The 14,736-nt window shown below is 41.8% G+C and overlaps 1 protein-coding gene across 1 annotated transcript in view; it reads right to left on the reverse strand.

Annotated features, from left to right (window-relative positions):
* Window positions 1–13,759, reverse strand: part of LOC144529013 (ubiquitin-conjugating enzyme E2 E2-like) — a 94,862-nt gene extending 81,103 nt beyond the window's left edge. Inside the window, exons 1-2 of the mRNA XM_078267934.1 lie at window positions 13,626–13,759; window positions 8,321–8,518 (exon numbers count right to left, since the gene is read on the reverse strand). Of these exons, the coding sequence (XP_078124060.1) occupies window positions 8,321–8,511 (191 nt within the window). The 5' untranslated portion in view covers window positions 8,512–8,518; window positions 13,626–13,759. The remainder of the gene's footprint in view (window positions 1–8,320; window positions 8,519–13,625) is intronic.
* Window positions 13,760–14,736: the final 977 nt, after the last annotated feature.

Here is a 14,736-nt window from a genome sequence, read left to right on the forward strand (position 1 = left end):
ATCAGATCTGGCTGAGCTGGTGGTGTCCCAATTACAAAAGGGCACATAAAGTGTGCTGCATCCTCACAATCTCACAAGTCTGGACTCTGGAAATTCAGCTTGCCAAGTGCAAACTCCCAAGTATGCAAGCTCAAACACTGCACATTCTCTATTATACTGAGAAACAAAAACATTCCATTTGTTTTCCTTTTCCATTCCCCTTGCATCTTGTCTTCACATCGCTTCCCTGCCATAGCTCAAAATGTTCAAGGGTGCTATAAAACAAAATAATAACAACAATAATAATAATAGACTACTCATATTGATCAGCTGTTTGTTAGCCGGGACAAAAACAATTTGCTATTGAAAGGAAGAGGAGAAAGACAAGAGGTCGATGTTGACATGATATATTGTTTCAGCATCGGCACGGCAATGAATGGATGTGCAGTAGTCACAGGGCAAAGCCATGTGGGGCTCATTTACATTACACTACAGCTCTTTTGCTGCTTGAGGGGAGAGGTATGTGTCAAACGTGTTCAAATGCTATTTTACTGTACACTGGAGAGAAAATCCACCGTATGTAATGGCTCTGCAGAATGGAAGAGTCGTGACAGGTGGACTGCCATGCTGCATCATTTCTTTGTGAGGAAAACAAAAATCTTTTTCATGTCAATCAGGTATAATTATCAAGGCTGAAACATAAAACAAAATTGCATTAGAAGTAAGACCGTAATAATTACAATAAACTAAATAATTTCTCTAATTTCCCCTACTGGCTCCCTATTTTCAGATAGAATGAAGATACTATCAAGGCCAAATGGACTCACCACTACAAGCATGTGGTTTAGCACTGTCAACAGGAGGAACTGTTGAATGTATGAGGGAGATATAAGATGCTTTGAAACCATTGTAACACTTGTAATGATTGCGGTGTTCAAAAGAATGCAAGTTAATAATGTAATACTAATTTAATTAATCCCACAAGGGGAAATTACAATGTTTTCACTCTGTTGTTGTTATTACACACATACACACAGGCCTGAATTACACACACATGCTCAGTACCTATATGCAAAGTGAAGGAGCTTCCCATGGAAAGGTGCCCCGAGCAGTTGGGGGTTCAGTGCCTTGCTCAAGAGCACCTTGGCAGTGCCCAGGAGGTGAACTGGCACCTCTCCAGCTACTAGTCCACCACCATACATACATGGTCCGTATGGGACCAGTAACCCTCCGGTTCCCAACCCATCTCCCTACTGACTGAGCTACTGCCTGTATTGACGGCTGGCTTAGCAGCCATGAAAACTATGTTCAGAGTAGAGTGCGGATCGCGCCGCATTTTTCTGTCCGAGCCCGGCCCGCGTCCGACAGAGCAGTAAGATATTCATGTCCGAGCCCGACACAGTTAAAATCTCATTTTTATCTCATACTAATGACACATGTTTGTGTGGAAAGCCCGCTTGTATTAAGCAACTGTAGGAAGGCATTCGGAAATGTCAACAGATGAGCTCATCAGCGGACGCGAGGCAACAAGCGCACGTTAATAAGCTGTTTACTGTAAAATGCTCAATTCCTTATCGCGCTGATGTGACCGAGCCCAACCCGGCTCGGTTCGGGTATCCATCGGGTATCCATCCTCTAGTTCAGAGCTAGATACCTCCCCCCCGCTACATCTTGGACGGATTAAGGTTGTGGTTTTTGCAAGATGTGATGATGGAACTAACTTCTAAAAGACTAAAGGCCCTGTCATACCGGAAGGTGGCACAGCTAAGTTCAGTCACGCATTCTTTTAAAATAGGTGGTGCTACATGCAGCGTTAATTGATAAGTACTGTAACACACACACACACACACACACACACACACACACACACACAGGACTCCATGACATAATGGATTCCCTAGCCCCTTAACCTAACCTTACCCATCACAACTAAATGCCTAACCTTAACCCTTACCCTCACCCTAACCAGAACCTCATTCTAATCCTAATTCTTAACCCTCAAACAGACCTTTAACCTTGTGGGGTCCAGCATTTTGGGCCCCACAAGGCTGTGCAGACCCCACAAGTATACTGTATTCCCCGTACACCGATTGAAACCCAAACCACAATCTTTTCTGAACTTAATTAAGTAGTTTTTGTGCATAAACCTTACCAAACTGCGACCGTTCCAACTACGACTCATATTTACGTTTATAGTGGTGGCGCCCTCTAGTGGTCGTAGACGGAGCCAAGCAGGAAGTAGGGTGACGAAGCAGTAGAGCGCCAAATTCAGCGTAAGGGGGCGTGTATGGGTGGTGGATGGGGAGAACAAACACAGGACAAAGCTATGTCACGTTCTGCATCGTGTGCGTGAACCGGAAGTAAAGTAACATCGGATTTCAACCCAAACCACGATCTTTTCCTACCCTCTCCTACTCGAGGTTGGCGGTGGCATGATGGGTCACTGGGTGTACTGGGTTTGAAATATACTGTATGTTGACTTCTGTGTAAAAGTACTCCTGGAATGGACTGTACATCATAGGTTGTAGAGGTGTGAATTTTCACTGATCTCCCGATTCGATTATCATGTCAGCGAGTCGATATCTCGATGCATCACGATGCGTCAAATACATTTTTCTATTAAAGCCATATAGGATATTTAATTCATAGCTTTTCAAGCTTCAAAAACAAAACATTCTGCAGTGCTCTAATACTAAATAAATTGGATACATAAAACTACAGCACTGAGCACATGGCACTTCCTGAATGTGCAAAACATAACAGAATATGTAAACAGAAAGGTTGTTAGGCCTACATTAAATTGTAAACAGAAATAATCGATTATGGCCCGGCCGATTATCGATGCAGCATCGCCCATGTCCACGATTCGATGCATGGATTATTTGATTCATTTCAACACCTCTAATAGGTTGGTTGGTTGGTGATACATAACGCAAAGTATCCAAGGGGAGGATTTTCCTTTAAACTCTCCCGGTGAGAAAAGGACTGCACACAACTCACTTAGAGAAGGAGGAAAAAAATACACATATTTGCAAAGGAGCCTGTAATACAATCTCCACGGTCGTGGAGTCATTCTCAGCTCGAGTGCGTGCCGTGTAATTTTATCTGCAGTATTTCCTGAGGTGGCACATTTTGAAGGCTGAAGCTGGGGACCTGTTAGGGAGAGTGGTGCAGTAACAAGGCCGGGGAATCCAAAGGGGGGGGGAAGCAGTGATTATATTGTGAATTCCTCATGCTCTCGTGCATGGCCGTTTTAACCAAACACTTGCTTTCTCTAATGTTCCACAGCTCATTGCATTTGGAAATCCCTTGAGACACAATAGCGCTAAACTATTACATTCTGCAAGCTTCGACAAATGCAAATAAGTCAATATCATCGGAGCCTAGTTGTAATGATGGAAAACACCGGCTTTTGGTTTGGGTGTGGAGCAGCCGATGATTTATTACAGGAACTAGCACTGAAGAGCGACTAAATAACCCCGCGCCTGTCAACCTTACTACAAAATTGTAACCCTCGAGGCCTTTATTTTTTTATGTTGTAGCCATCACTGGCGATAAGAAGTCATCTCTGTATTTATTTCACAACAGTCTGCTGTGTCCACAGGATTTTTTCCCCAGGAAATATCTGGTGCAGAGTAGTTACAAGCGCAAATGCAGAGGCTTCCATTAAAGTAAACCCCAGGGAGTTCTGACACAAAGAGACAGTTACCAGATTTGGCTACTGTGTATGCTGCCCCCCCCCCCCCACTTCACACAGCAATTGGCCAGGTGTGGGAAAGAAGGCAGGGTTTGACCTTTTCTGTCAATATCTCTTTTTCCAATCGCAACTACTTGTCACTTTTCGTATACAAATGTGTGATTTTATCGCCCGGCCGATATATCGGGCCGATATTTGCGTTTTTACGCGTATCGGCCGATACGCGGCTGCTGCGTTCGCCGATAGTTTTTTCCCGGCATTATTTACAGACAGGCGTCCACAGGCAGCTCTGTGTTGCTGGAGATGCTGCAGTTCACATGCAGACCATGCACTGCCCCTCCCCCACTAGCAGAGTGCATGGCAGTCTTAAATTACAAATCAAGCACTTTATTTCAATGGCTACTTTTCAGGTTTATTGTTTTCTTAAATTATTGAAATGTGTTGACAAAGGACATTTTGTGATGACCTCATTATATCTGTCTTCACAACAGATATCTGTCCAGGCTGTGTTGTAGATATTGATGAAAGCCTTTCAACCTTGCACAGTTAACGCAGTGCACCCATCATATGATGCACATTGCAACACATCATTTGGGTGATATGAATGTAAGATGATTGCAGAAGTGACACTGATCTGTGTTTTTGTTCATTATTTTTAAAGAAAAGGCAGAGCAGATTCCGAAAACAAATCCAGTGTGGCAGGGTTTACATTTTTATGATGTAAATTGAGGGAGCAAAAGCAGCATCGGCTCCCAAAAATCGGTATCGGCGCTAAAAAATCCATATCGGTCGATCCCTACTAGAAACACTAAAAAAAAGCCTGTGTGGAAAGTTGTCCGACAGTGTGCGCAGTTATCTCTATTTGAATGATTATTATGTCTGTGATGGCAGGCTTTTCAACCCGACTTTTATTAGTCTATTAACACTTTTTCAAGCATACCCTGGCCTTTAGTGCCTGGTCGCACATGGCAACATTTTTAAACCCAATTTATTTCATTTCAAAAGAAATGGGTGCGATCAGTGGATTTGTTTGCAGTGGCGAAGTAAATCCACATGGAGTGTTCAGCTTTGACACACAAATTTGCTCTGTTAACGAATGACACGTCTTGAGAGTACTGACCTTTATGTTCCCAGTAACTGCTGAGGGAGCCAGTATACTCCATCTGTTTGTTGGATGGTCAAGTAGCTTCGGAAACCCCCTGCCTTCCACCCCACACACACACACCTGTCCGACATCAGATTAGGGTGGGGCTGTATTCAACTATTTCTATAACTTTCCAAAAAAAAAACGACAATCCGAGATTCACACCTACTCTATTCACGTCGTGAGCTGTGTGGAGGTTGCAAAGGAGCCAGGGTTTAAAATTCTCTCTCGAGCTCTCTTTTTCCCCCCATTCTTTACACAACTATTTCCGTCCCTTTTAAGTGTGAACAACCGAGTGCAACACTATGAATATCTTCCGACGTGTGTGTCCTTGTCCCCATATTTAAATGATATTGCTTCGCCCCCTATCTCTATGATGGCTTGCTTTTCACTCTGCCTTCCAGCGTGACACCACTTCTTTAATAGTATAACACAGCCCTTAACTGACCAGATAGCAAGAGCACAAGTAGAAGACAGTACATCACTAAGCTTCCAGCAAAGACACATTAAATCCTGCATTCTGCTGGACCACGTTATGGTTTGACTGGGCACTTACAGTACAGGTTTTCATGCTCCTTTGGTTGCGTTCAAGTGGCTCCACCCACCCTTCAAGGTTTGATTAATACACTCCATGCATTTGTATGCTTGAAAATTAAGATAAGTCGAATTGTGCACTTTTATTTTGGCGACAGTGCTTCTAGCACTTCTAGTCGGCTTGTTCTACCACCTACTGTGACTGCAGCTGCCAATAACCTTTCCCACTGGCCAAACAAAACCCCACTAACATCTGGCTTTGGACTGCAGTGGGACGGGTTACAATCGGCTTTCATTCCCAGGACAAATGTCTGCAGGGATGGAAACACGGCACCCGGGTGGACTATCCTTTTCTGGCGCGGTGATATGCCGTTTGTCGCCTCCGTCGGTAACTTCCGTGACTCTTTGTCATCTCAGCCACAAATTCCGTTAGTCTCCGGTCAAGCATCGCTTAGTCTACATCGACGGCGATTCATTTACCGGATTGCTCCAGTGCCACCGAAAATTCTGCCGGATGTCCCTCATTTTCGGCCGGATGTCCGTCCCCTTCCTCTTTCTTTGTGTTGCCGTTCTAACCTCTGGTGGATTAATGAGGACTATGGTTAACTGCTCCTCAGATCTCTGCAGGGTAAATCCAGACAGCTAGCTAGACTATCTGTCCAATCTGAGTTTTCTGTTGCACGACTACAACTACTTTTGAACGTACACACGTTCCACCAAAACAAGTTCCTTCCCGAGGCTACGTTGCAGAGGCACCGTTATTGCTGCCCAAGAGTACTGTGGTTGGTTTAAAGAAATGCCAATAAACCAGAGCACGTTTTGCTCTCCTCCCGGAATGCTGTGTGGACTAGACAGACCCTCCTCTGCAGCGCTGTGGAGGAAGGTCTGGCGATGCGAGACTAGGCAGCGCTTGATCATTGTTTCAAATTAGTCGGGTCTGAGTTTTAAAAGAGAGACTGAATAAGAAACAGATATAAACATTTCCACAAGCCTCCATGTTGCTTAGTGTTTACTACTACTACTTGACACACAAGGAGAGAAAACATTAAAAGGCATACTCTCTCCTCTACTAGCATTGGGAAATGACTCTATTGCATAATTTGTGTGCATATACATGATAATTTAGGTGGATAAAGGGTATAAGTGGCACAGTGTATAAGAGAATAGCAATGTCTCTCTCAACAGCTCTGGTATCAGCATCAACACATGAGCTGAACTGGCTGTGCTGCTTGCCAAGATTATTACCCTATCAGATAACAACTGCTGTTGTGCCGTGCCATCACCCCGTGATGTCCAATGCCAACCTGCCACGAACTGGTTCTAAACTGAATCAGTGCTGTGTTCACTGGGAACTGGGCAAAAACGGCAGGGGTGAGTTTAAAGTGAAAAATAATAATAATGTAGTCTCTTTATTGATCCCCCGTGGGGAAAAAGTCTGGCACTGGCTCTTTCTGGTTGAATTTATATGTTTACTCCTAACGGTGAACATCATTTTCCACCAGCCTTTAAGATCTGATCAGATAAGTGGGAGGATGAAGTCAATATGTTGACAGAAAAACCCAACAGAGGCAGTGCCGTGTGAACACAACCCACTTCCAGACAGCTATCAACACATAACGGAGCACATTTTAAACCTCACTTTCAGTGCTCTCTTATAAGAGCTCAAAGAGGGTGCATTGGACTGCGATCCTACACTGCTGTAGTAAGTAATACGAAGACTTAAAAACAAAAGGTTCGATAAACAAAAAAAGAACAATTCCTTGCAACGATTTAGTGGCTAGGGTTGAACTCTGTACTTTTTTGGATACCGACCGAATTACGTCAGTACTACCGAGGACAGATTCATGTTAAATCAAACGGTGCCAAATTTCTGTCCTCTCTGCATGTTAGCAGAGAGCGGGGCTCTCCTCTGATACACACACGCACAGCTGTGGTGCAAGAGAAAACTCAGATTGGACAGATAGTCTAGCTAGCTGTCTGGATTTACCCTGCAGAGATCTGAGGAGCAGTCAAAAATAGTACTCATTAATCCACCGAATATGAAATTCCAACACAAAGAAAGCGGAAGGAAATGGAAAACACATGCATCTGGTGGAATTTCCTGCAGCACCGGAGCAATCCCGGAAGTGGAACGTCAAGGATATAGACTAGGGTTAAGGTAACCCTAACCAACTAACAATTAATCAGTGGTGGAAGAAGTATTCCTATCCTTTCCTTATTTACCACACTGTAAAAATACTCTGTTACAGTAAAAGTCCAGCATTGAAAATGTTACTTAAGTAAAAGTATGTAAGTATCATCAGGAAAATGTACTGAAAGAATTAGAAGTACAAGTACTCAATGCCTAACTCTCCTCCCATTTTAGAAAGTGTAAAGGATCCAAACAGTTGTGTGTTTAATGGTCTGATCATTTCAGCTGGACTTGTAGGTCATTATATTGTTGACTAGTTTACTTTAGAATAAAACATCAGATTTTATAAACTACATGTGTCTTGTGTGCAAAAATCTTAACGTGTAAAGTAACTAAAGCTGTCAGATGAATGTAGTGGAGTAAAAAGTACAATATTGCTCTCTGAAATGTAGCAGTACTACTGTAGTAGTAGAAGTAGAAAATGATATGAAAAGAAAAGACTCAGGTAAAGTACCTCAACATTTGTACTTAAGTACAGTGATTGAGTAAATGTACTTCGTTACATCCCACCACTGCAATTGGTCAACTCAATCAATCAATCATTTCGCCACTTAGCCTCGTCCACAGACAATTACAGCCTGCCCTGCTTGGACTGACAGACGATCTCTGGGAAAACCCGGACACAACACATCAGTGAGCGCCCAGCGCCAGAGATGGAGAAATAAATCCCCAGCATAAGAAAGTGACAGATGACCACTTGAATAGTTAAGCTGAGCCATCAGGGCGGAGCGAAGCACACACGCTCAGCCGAGGACACGCAGTGCAGCAAACCTACCTCTTGGCGCTGGTGGAGAGCTTGGCGGCCGTCTTGCTGGAGATTTTGGCCTCCTTCTTCTTGGGCTGGGTCTGGTCGCGCTGCTCGGGGCCCGGCTGCTCCGGGGGAGCCGCTTCCCTCTGCTCGGCGTCCGAGCTTCCCCCACTTGTGTTGGGGCTGTCGTCCGGCCTCGGCTGCACCTCACTGGACATGCTGACACTGCACACACACACACACACACACACACACACACACAGTGTTATGCATACTGAATACACAAAGAAGGCTCTTTGAAAACTGAGCATAGGCCTGTAACAATTATTGCATAATTGTCTAATTGTCAATTATTTTACAAAATTGCGGTTTCGTAGCTAACATTAGCTAAGGTCTTAAAGTGCTCATATTATGCTCATTTTCAGGTTCATAATTGTATTTAGAAGTTATATCAGAATAGGTGTACATAGTTTAATTTTCAAAAAACACCATATTTTTGTTGTACTGCACATTACTACAGCTCCTCTTTTCACCCTGTGTTGAGGTCTCTGTTTTAGCTACAGAGTGAGACCTCTCACTTCTGTTCGTCGAGTCGCACATGCTCAGTACCTAGGTAAGGACTACTAGCCAGTCAGAAGCAGAGTATGAGGGCGTGCCCTGACAGTACCTAGGTAAGGACTACTAGCCAGTCAGAAGCAGAGTATGAGGGCGTGCTCTGACAGTACCTAGGTAAGGACTACTAGCCAGTCAGAAGCAGAGTATGAGGGCGTGCCCTGACAGTACCTAGGTAAGGACTACTAGCCAGTCAGAAGCAGAGTATGAGGGCGTGCCCTGACAGTACCTAGGTAAGGACTACTAGCCAGTCAGAAGCAGAGTATGAGGGCATGCCCTGACAGTACCTAGGTAAGGACTACTAGCCAGTCAGAAGCAGAGTATGAGGGCGTGCCATGCTAGCAGCTAGGTGAGCATTATAACGTGTGTTCCAAAGTGACCACGTTTGTCTCTGAAGTAAAGGCTGGACTACAATAGAGCTGTTTGGAGCAGTTTGTGAACAGTGTTTTCTGTTGGAGATGGTAAGTCCCTTTGGGGGGGGGGACTTTGGGCTTTTTCACTTTGTTAACCTATAACATGCACAAAAAAGATATATAACACAATAAAGGAAAGGGGAAAAGCCAAAAAGCATAATATGAGCACTTTAAGGCATATGACTTGTAATATGACATATGACGTATTGTAATTATATAAGTGATTATTGGTTGGACTATATATTTTTATTATTATTTCAATTGTTAGTTGTTGGCACATGACTGTATACATGTTCATAGCAACAAATATGACAGGTGTGGGGGGGGGGGGGACAGTTAGAAAGACTGTTTTATGATAATAAAGTTGTTTACTTCATAGGCTGTGTACCTGTGTTATTACATCATCTGGGTCACATGACACGATATATAACCAAAAGATGTATCCTGGGATTCATTCAAAACTTTAATTTTGTTTTAAAAAGTAATACATAAATACATATTTTTTAAATTTGACTGAAAGAGACAATTATAGTGTTAATCGCAATTATTAGACAATTTATTGTATGAAAAAGTTCATTTTGAACCCTGGATATGGTTGGAATGCCCCAAAAGAGCCAATGAGTGGCCCTTGAGTTTAGACTGTTTTGGGAAAACTACTATTCCAAGGTCCAGGGTTGAACAATAAGGGTTGCCCGATTGCTCGGGGCAAATAAAACGCCACGCCGGGCAAGTCAATATAACAACTGCTGGGTTCAAAACAAAACAAGTTTCAATAATTCCATTCCGACCATCATCGTATCATAAATGACGTTATCATTCTCTCACCCATGTCGGAGAAAGCTTGTCGAATGATTTGATTTGAATGACAATTCAATGTTTTTTGCAGGTTTGAGTCCAAAAGTGGATTTAAAAAATTACAATTTGTATAGGGCCATTAAATAATTGACTTTGGGAAAGTAGAACTGTTTTTCTCATGCCTAATTAACTCCGCCAAGGAGGTGATGTTTTGGATGCAGTTAGTCTGTTTGTCTGTGTGTTTGGTGGAAGGGTGTAGCACGGGCCAAAGAAGAAAATCTTTAAATCTTGGAGCAGATCCCAATCACAGGGCGGATCGTTTTTCACTTTCAATAATTGCGAGACAGGGCATCTGTGCTGTTTTCATGTGGTGTTAAAATAATAACAAAGAAATGTTCACGCGAACGCCCCCTCAAGACGGAAAGTTAACATAGAGGAGATAGGGCATGCCTTCGCCGTGATCTGTGCTCTCCGAACGCGCTTCTAGCTTAGGAATGGTTTTGTGTTTAAAATGACAGAACATTTGTGAACAATGTTCGTCACAATTTCCCACTTACTTGTTCAAAATGTCTTCTTTTGTCCGACCCACTGTCCAAAACCCAAATATATTTCAGTTAACAACAAGGACCTAGCAGCAAATCTCCCCATGTGAGAAACTGGTTCCAGTGAATGTTGGCCATGGACCTGCTTGGACCTTTGTGGAGTGTCTTCTCGTCTCTCTCTCTCTCTCTCTCCTCGTTTCCTGTCATGTCTCTACTGTCTGCTCTCAAACAAAAAATACTAACTCATCACTTAGACGTCAAAAAATGTTCCGTCCATCAACTATTCATTCCCATAATTTCAACACTAATTTTAACCTTAGTCTAATTTTCAGCATTTATGGAAAATTCAGTAGTGTAGTTGTCTGGTTACATATTTTACCAACTCTATTTGGGACATTCTGCAGTCAGGAATTAAAAAAAACAACTGTTGAATCAGACTTGCGGGTTTCTGTATGCCTGTAATATGCCCATATCTTCTTATCAGTTTATCATTCTTTAGATAGTGTTGAGTTTTTTTTACGAATGAAGAATACGCATTCATTACATTAAGAGCTGCAACTAATGATTATTATTATGAATTAAAACTGCAATGTATTGTCAAAAAAAAGCAATTTAGGGCTGGGCAATATATGGATATTATATCGATATTGTGATACGAGACTAGATATCGTCTTTGATTTTGGATATCGTAATATGACATGTGTTGTCTTTTCCTGGTTTTAAAGGCTGCATAACAGTAAAGTGATGTCGTTTCCTGAACTTACCAGACTGTTCCAGCTGTTCTATTATTTGCCTTTACCCACTTAGTCATTATATCCACATTACTGATGATTATTTATCAAAAATCTAAGTGTGAAGATATTTTGTTAGAGCACCAATTGTCAACCCTAGAATATTGCAAGTATATATACGAGCTCAAATAAAAACATGATCTTAAAAAAAAAAAAAACTTTGATTATTTCAGAAAAGATGCATCTGTTTAACCAATTAACCTGAATGGCAATGTGTGTTTTTATCAGGGGGTTTAATTCACCAGTTTACCTTTTTTTTTTTTTTTGTGAGATATGAAGTGATGTTTGTTCATTAACATGATGAAGATCATGTAGTACTGCTTTCCATTTTATTCAATAAACAGCTCCACCAACATCACCCTAATTATATAAGCATACTCTGATTTAAAAGACAGCAGGAGTTTTAAAAAACCTGAGCCTGGATTAATGGGCATTTTTCACAAATTGTCAGTTTGCGGACATTTTACGCATCAAATCAAACAAGATTTTTTTTAATATTATTAATCGATAGCCTAATTAAAATAATCGTTACTTGCAGCCCTAGGTCATTCCTCCTTTAGAAGGGTTATACTGTATCCTCCCAACAGATCTATATTTGGAGCCACACATCTTTTTACTCATCCTCAGAATGGGTCAAGTTGATACACGCCTTCAATCTCAATAATAACAGACACCTACAAGGCCATGTTCACTGAATCCAATTCCTCCATCACTATAGGTGTGTGTGTGCGCGTGCATGTGTGTGTGTGTCTATTTGTACTTCAAGGTGAAGGCCTCTATTTACATTCCCAGGTCCGCTATGAAAAATGAATGATACGGATGAATGAGTGTGAGGGCATTTTTTGCTGCATGCTGTTGTTGCTGAAACGAATATCCAATTGGACAGAAGTAAGGACAGGTTGTTCAATAAACATGACAGCGGCTTTGGCAAGCTGACTCGACTTCTGACATTTGACAAACAGCCACTGCAAGCAGTCTATCTGATGCAATTAACTGCATTTGGTGGTGATCTGATATAGATTATATAAATAGGGTTAGGATGATCATTTCCAAGGTTATAAGATGTACATGCTCTGGTGAATCGAATCCTCTCAGGGTAAGCTGTTGTTTTTCTGTGGGAAATGGTGTGTTTCCAGTTGTCAGGTGAGGACAAACACACTGTAAAGTAAAAGTTGCAGACAGAGCAGTAAATCAGATGTGTGTGCAGATGTGTTTTCCCCCCTTTCAGGTGTGAAACTGTCAAAACAGCTCTATCAACCTAGGAGAAGCTTCCCACATCGTGTGTAGGGTAGGCCTACAGAAAATCACACCCTAGAGAACCCACAGCCCCAATGCATTCTGTTCCCTTCATTGAGGAGACCAACATGTCAAATTCACTTCAAACATTTGGAATGTTAGCTAAATGTAGCCTCGCATTTAGGCAAACACGTCGTCACGTTTTATTTTACTTTAAACCTTTACTAAATGTACGTTAAGTATGTTGTAGTAAACAAGCCAGCTCTTTTAAAAAAAATGGCAATTCTACTTTTACATTTCGTCGCACTGTCTGTTAAACCCACGTAACGTTATTTAAGTGGGAAAGGTTTTGGGACTGTCTGGCGAGCTATTACAGAAGTTACATTTTATTGGACTTAAGTGCTGTTTGGTGCAATGGGTGTACACCGAATGAAACAGTGGCTGTTAACGATTTTTAAAATCGCATTTACGGCATCCCCGTGGATTATATATACACGGTTAAAGAGGAGTAGATATGAAATGATTGATATTTTGCACGGAGTTCGGGGAGACGTTCTCGCTATTCAGCACCATGCAGAAAACGCACGTAACGTTATCCGGCTAATGTTATGGAGCCCCAGAGCACTCGCCGCCCGGGTCCCCTGGCTTACTGGCTATCTGCGAGGAGTGAACAGCAAGGCAGCCTCGTTATGAGACATCTTGATGTAGATAGAAGGAGATGAAGCTCTACAGCACACTTACCCGATATCTAGCCTATCCAGTGTCGGAGCTCGCACTGATCACTACCAAATCTGCTCCAGCACAAAAGACAGAATGGATGCCCCCCCCTCTCCCCCTATTTTCCCCAACCACCACCACCGCCCCCTCCCTCTAGAAGATAACGTAATAAACCTTTATTCTGTTTGTGGAGTTGAGTATTTAGAGAAGAATATGGGCGGCTCACCTTTATAAGCAGGCTGGACGCACGGCGGCAAGAGAAATGTGTTGTATTGTCCACTGTATAATCCGTAACACTGTTGTCCGCTGCTTTCCGCCCGTTGCTTTGACTGACTGCGAGAGAATGTTGCAAACCGCGACTGTCAAGTTATCTGTAATTACACGCATCGTTTCCGGTTTTAGGTGGCAAAATAAAAGCCTAAATGAGCACGTTCTCCCGTTTGTAGTTCAAGAGAAACAAGTGAGTTAACACATTGCAATAACGTCAGACTGCATTTTAGAAATAAAATGTAGGAAACTAATATTATTTTTAATCTAAGAAGGATTTCTCACTTTTACCAAACTATTTACATAATGGATGTATGGCATATATATATATATATATATATATATATATATATATATATATATATATATATATATATTTGGCATCTTATATTATCCTAATAACTATTGCACTGTTCAATCCCTGCACTGTTCACTTTTGCACTACCACCATTGCACACACTAGCACCTTATCATGGTCACATCACAGGGTCGGTCCATACCAGACCTTTGTAATCACTTCACAAATTGTTCACTCTTTACATTTTTGTGAGTGATTTTTATGTATGTGAGATATATGTGTGTATGTGTGTTTGTTGTGTTATGGTTGTCTAAGCTACTGGATGCCTACATTTCCCTTGGGATGAATAAAGTATCTATCTATCTATCTATCTATCTATCTATCTATCTATCTATCCTATCTTGAATAATAGCCTATGCTGTTTGTTGTACAGGAAGTCAGTTCATCAAATAACACAAAGTTTGCCATTTTGAATAGAAAACTTAAAATGTACACTGCTCTTCTTCTCCCTTTGGTCGTTTTTGTTCAGTCGTTGCTCTTGAAGAGACAAGAACTATATTTTGACTCTAAAATGCCTATTTGCTCACGAAATTTAAGAAAAATGTGTACCAATAAATATTAAAACAATGTAATCGTTTTGCCACAAAATACCACATTATTCTACACCCTGGTAGCATACTGACGTTTATCATCAAATGTCTAATGGGCCTAAAATCTTTTAAGTTTAGGCAGAGAATCCTCAGTCCCGATTTTTTCTTTTGTTTGCCGCAGC

This window comes from Sander vitreus, chromosome 14, assembly GCF_031162955.1.
Source record: "Sander vitreus isolate 19-12246 chromosome 14, sanVit1, whole genome shotgun sequence".
Taxonomy (NCBI): domain Eukaryota; kingdom Metazoa; phylum Chordata; class Actinopteri; order Perciformes; family Percidae; genus Sander; species Sander vitreus.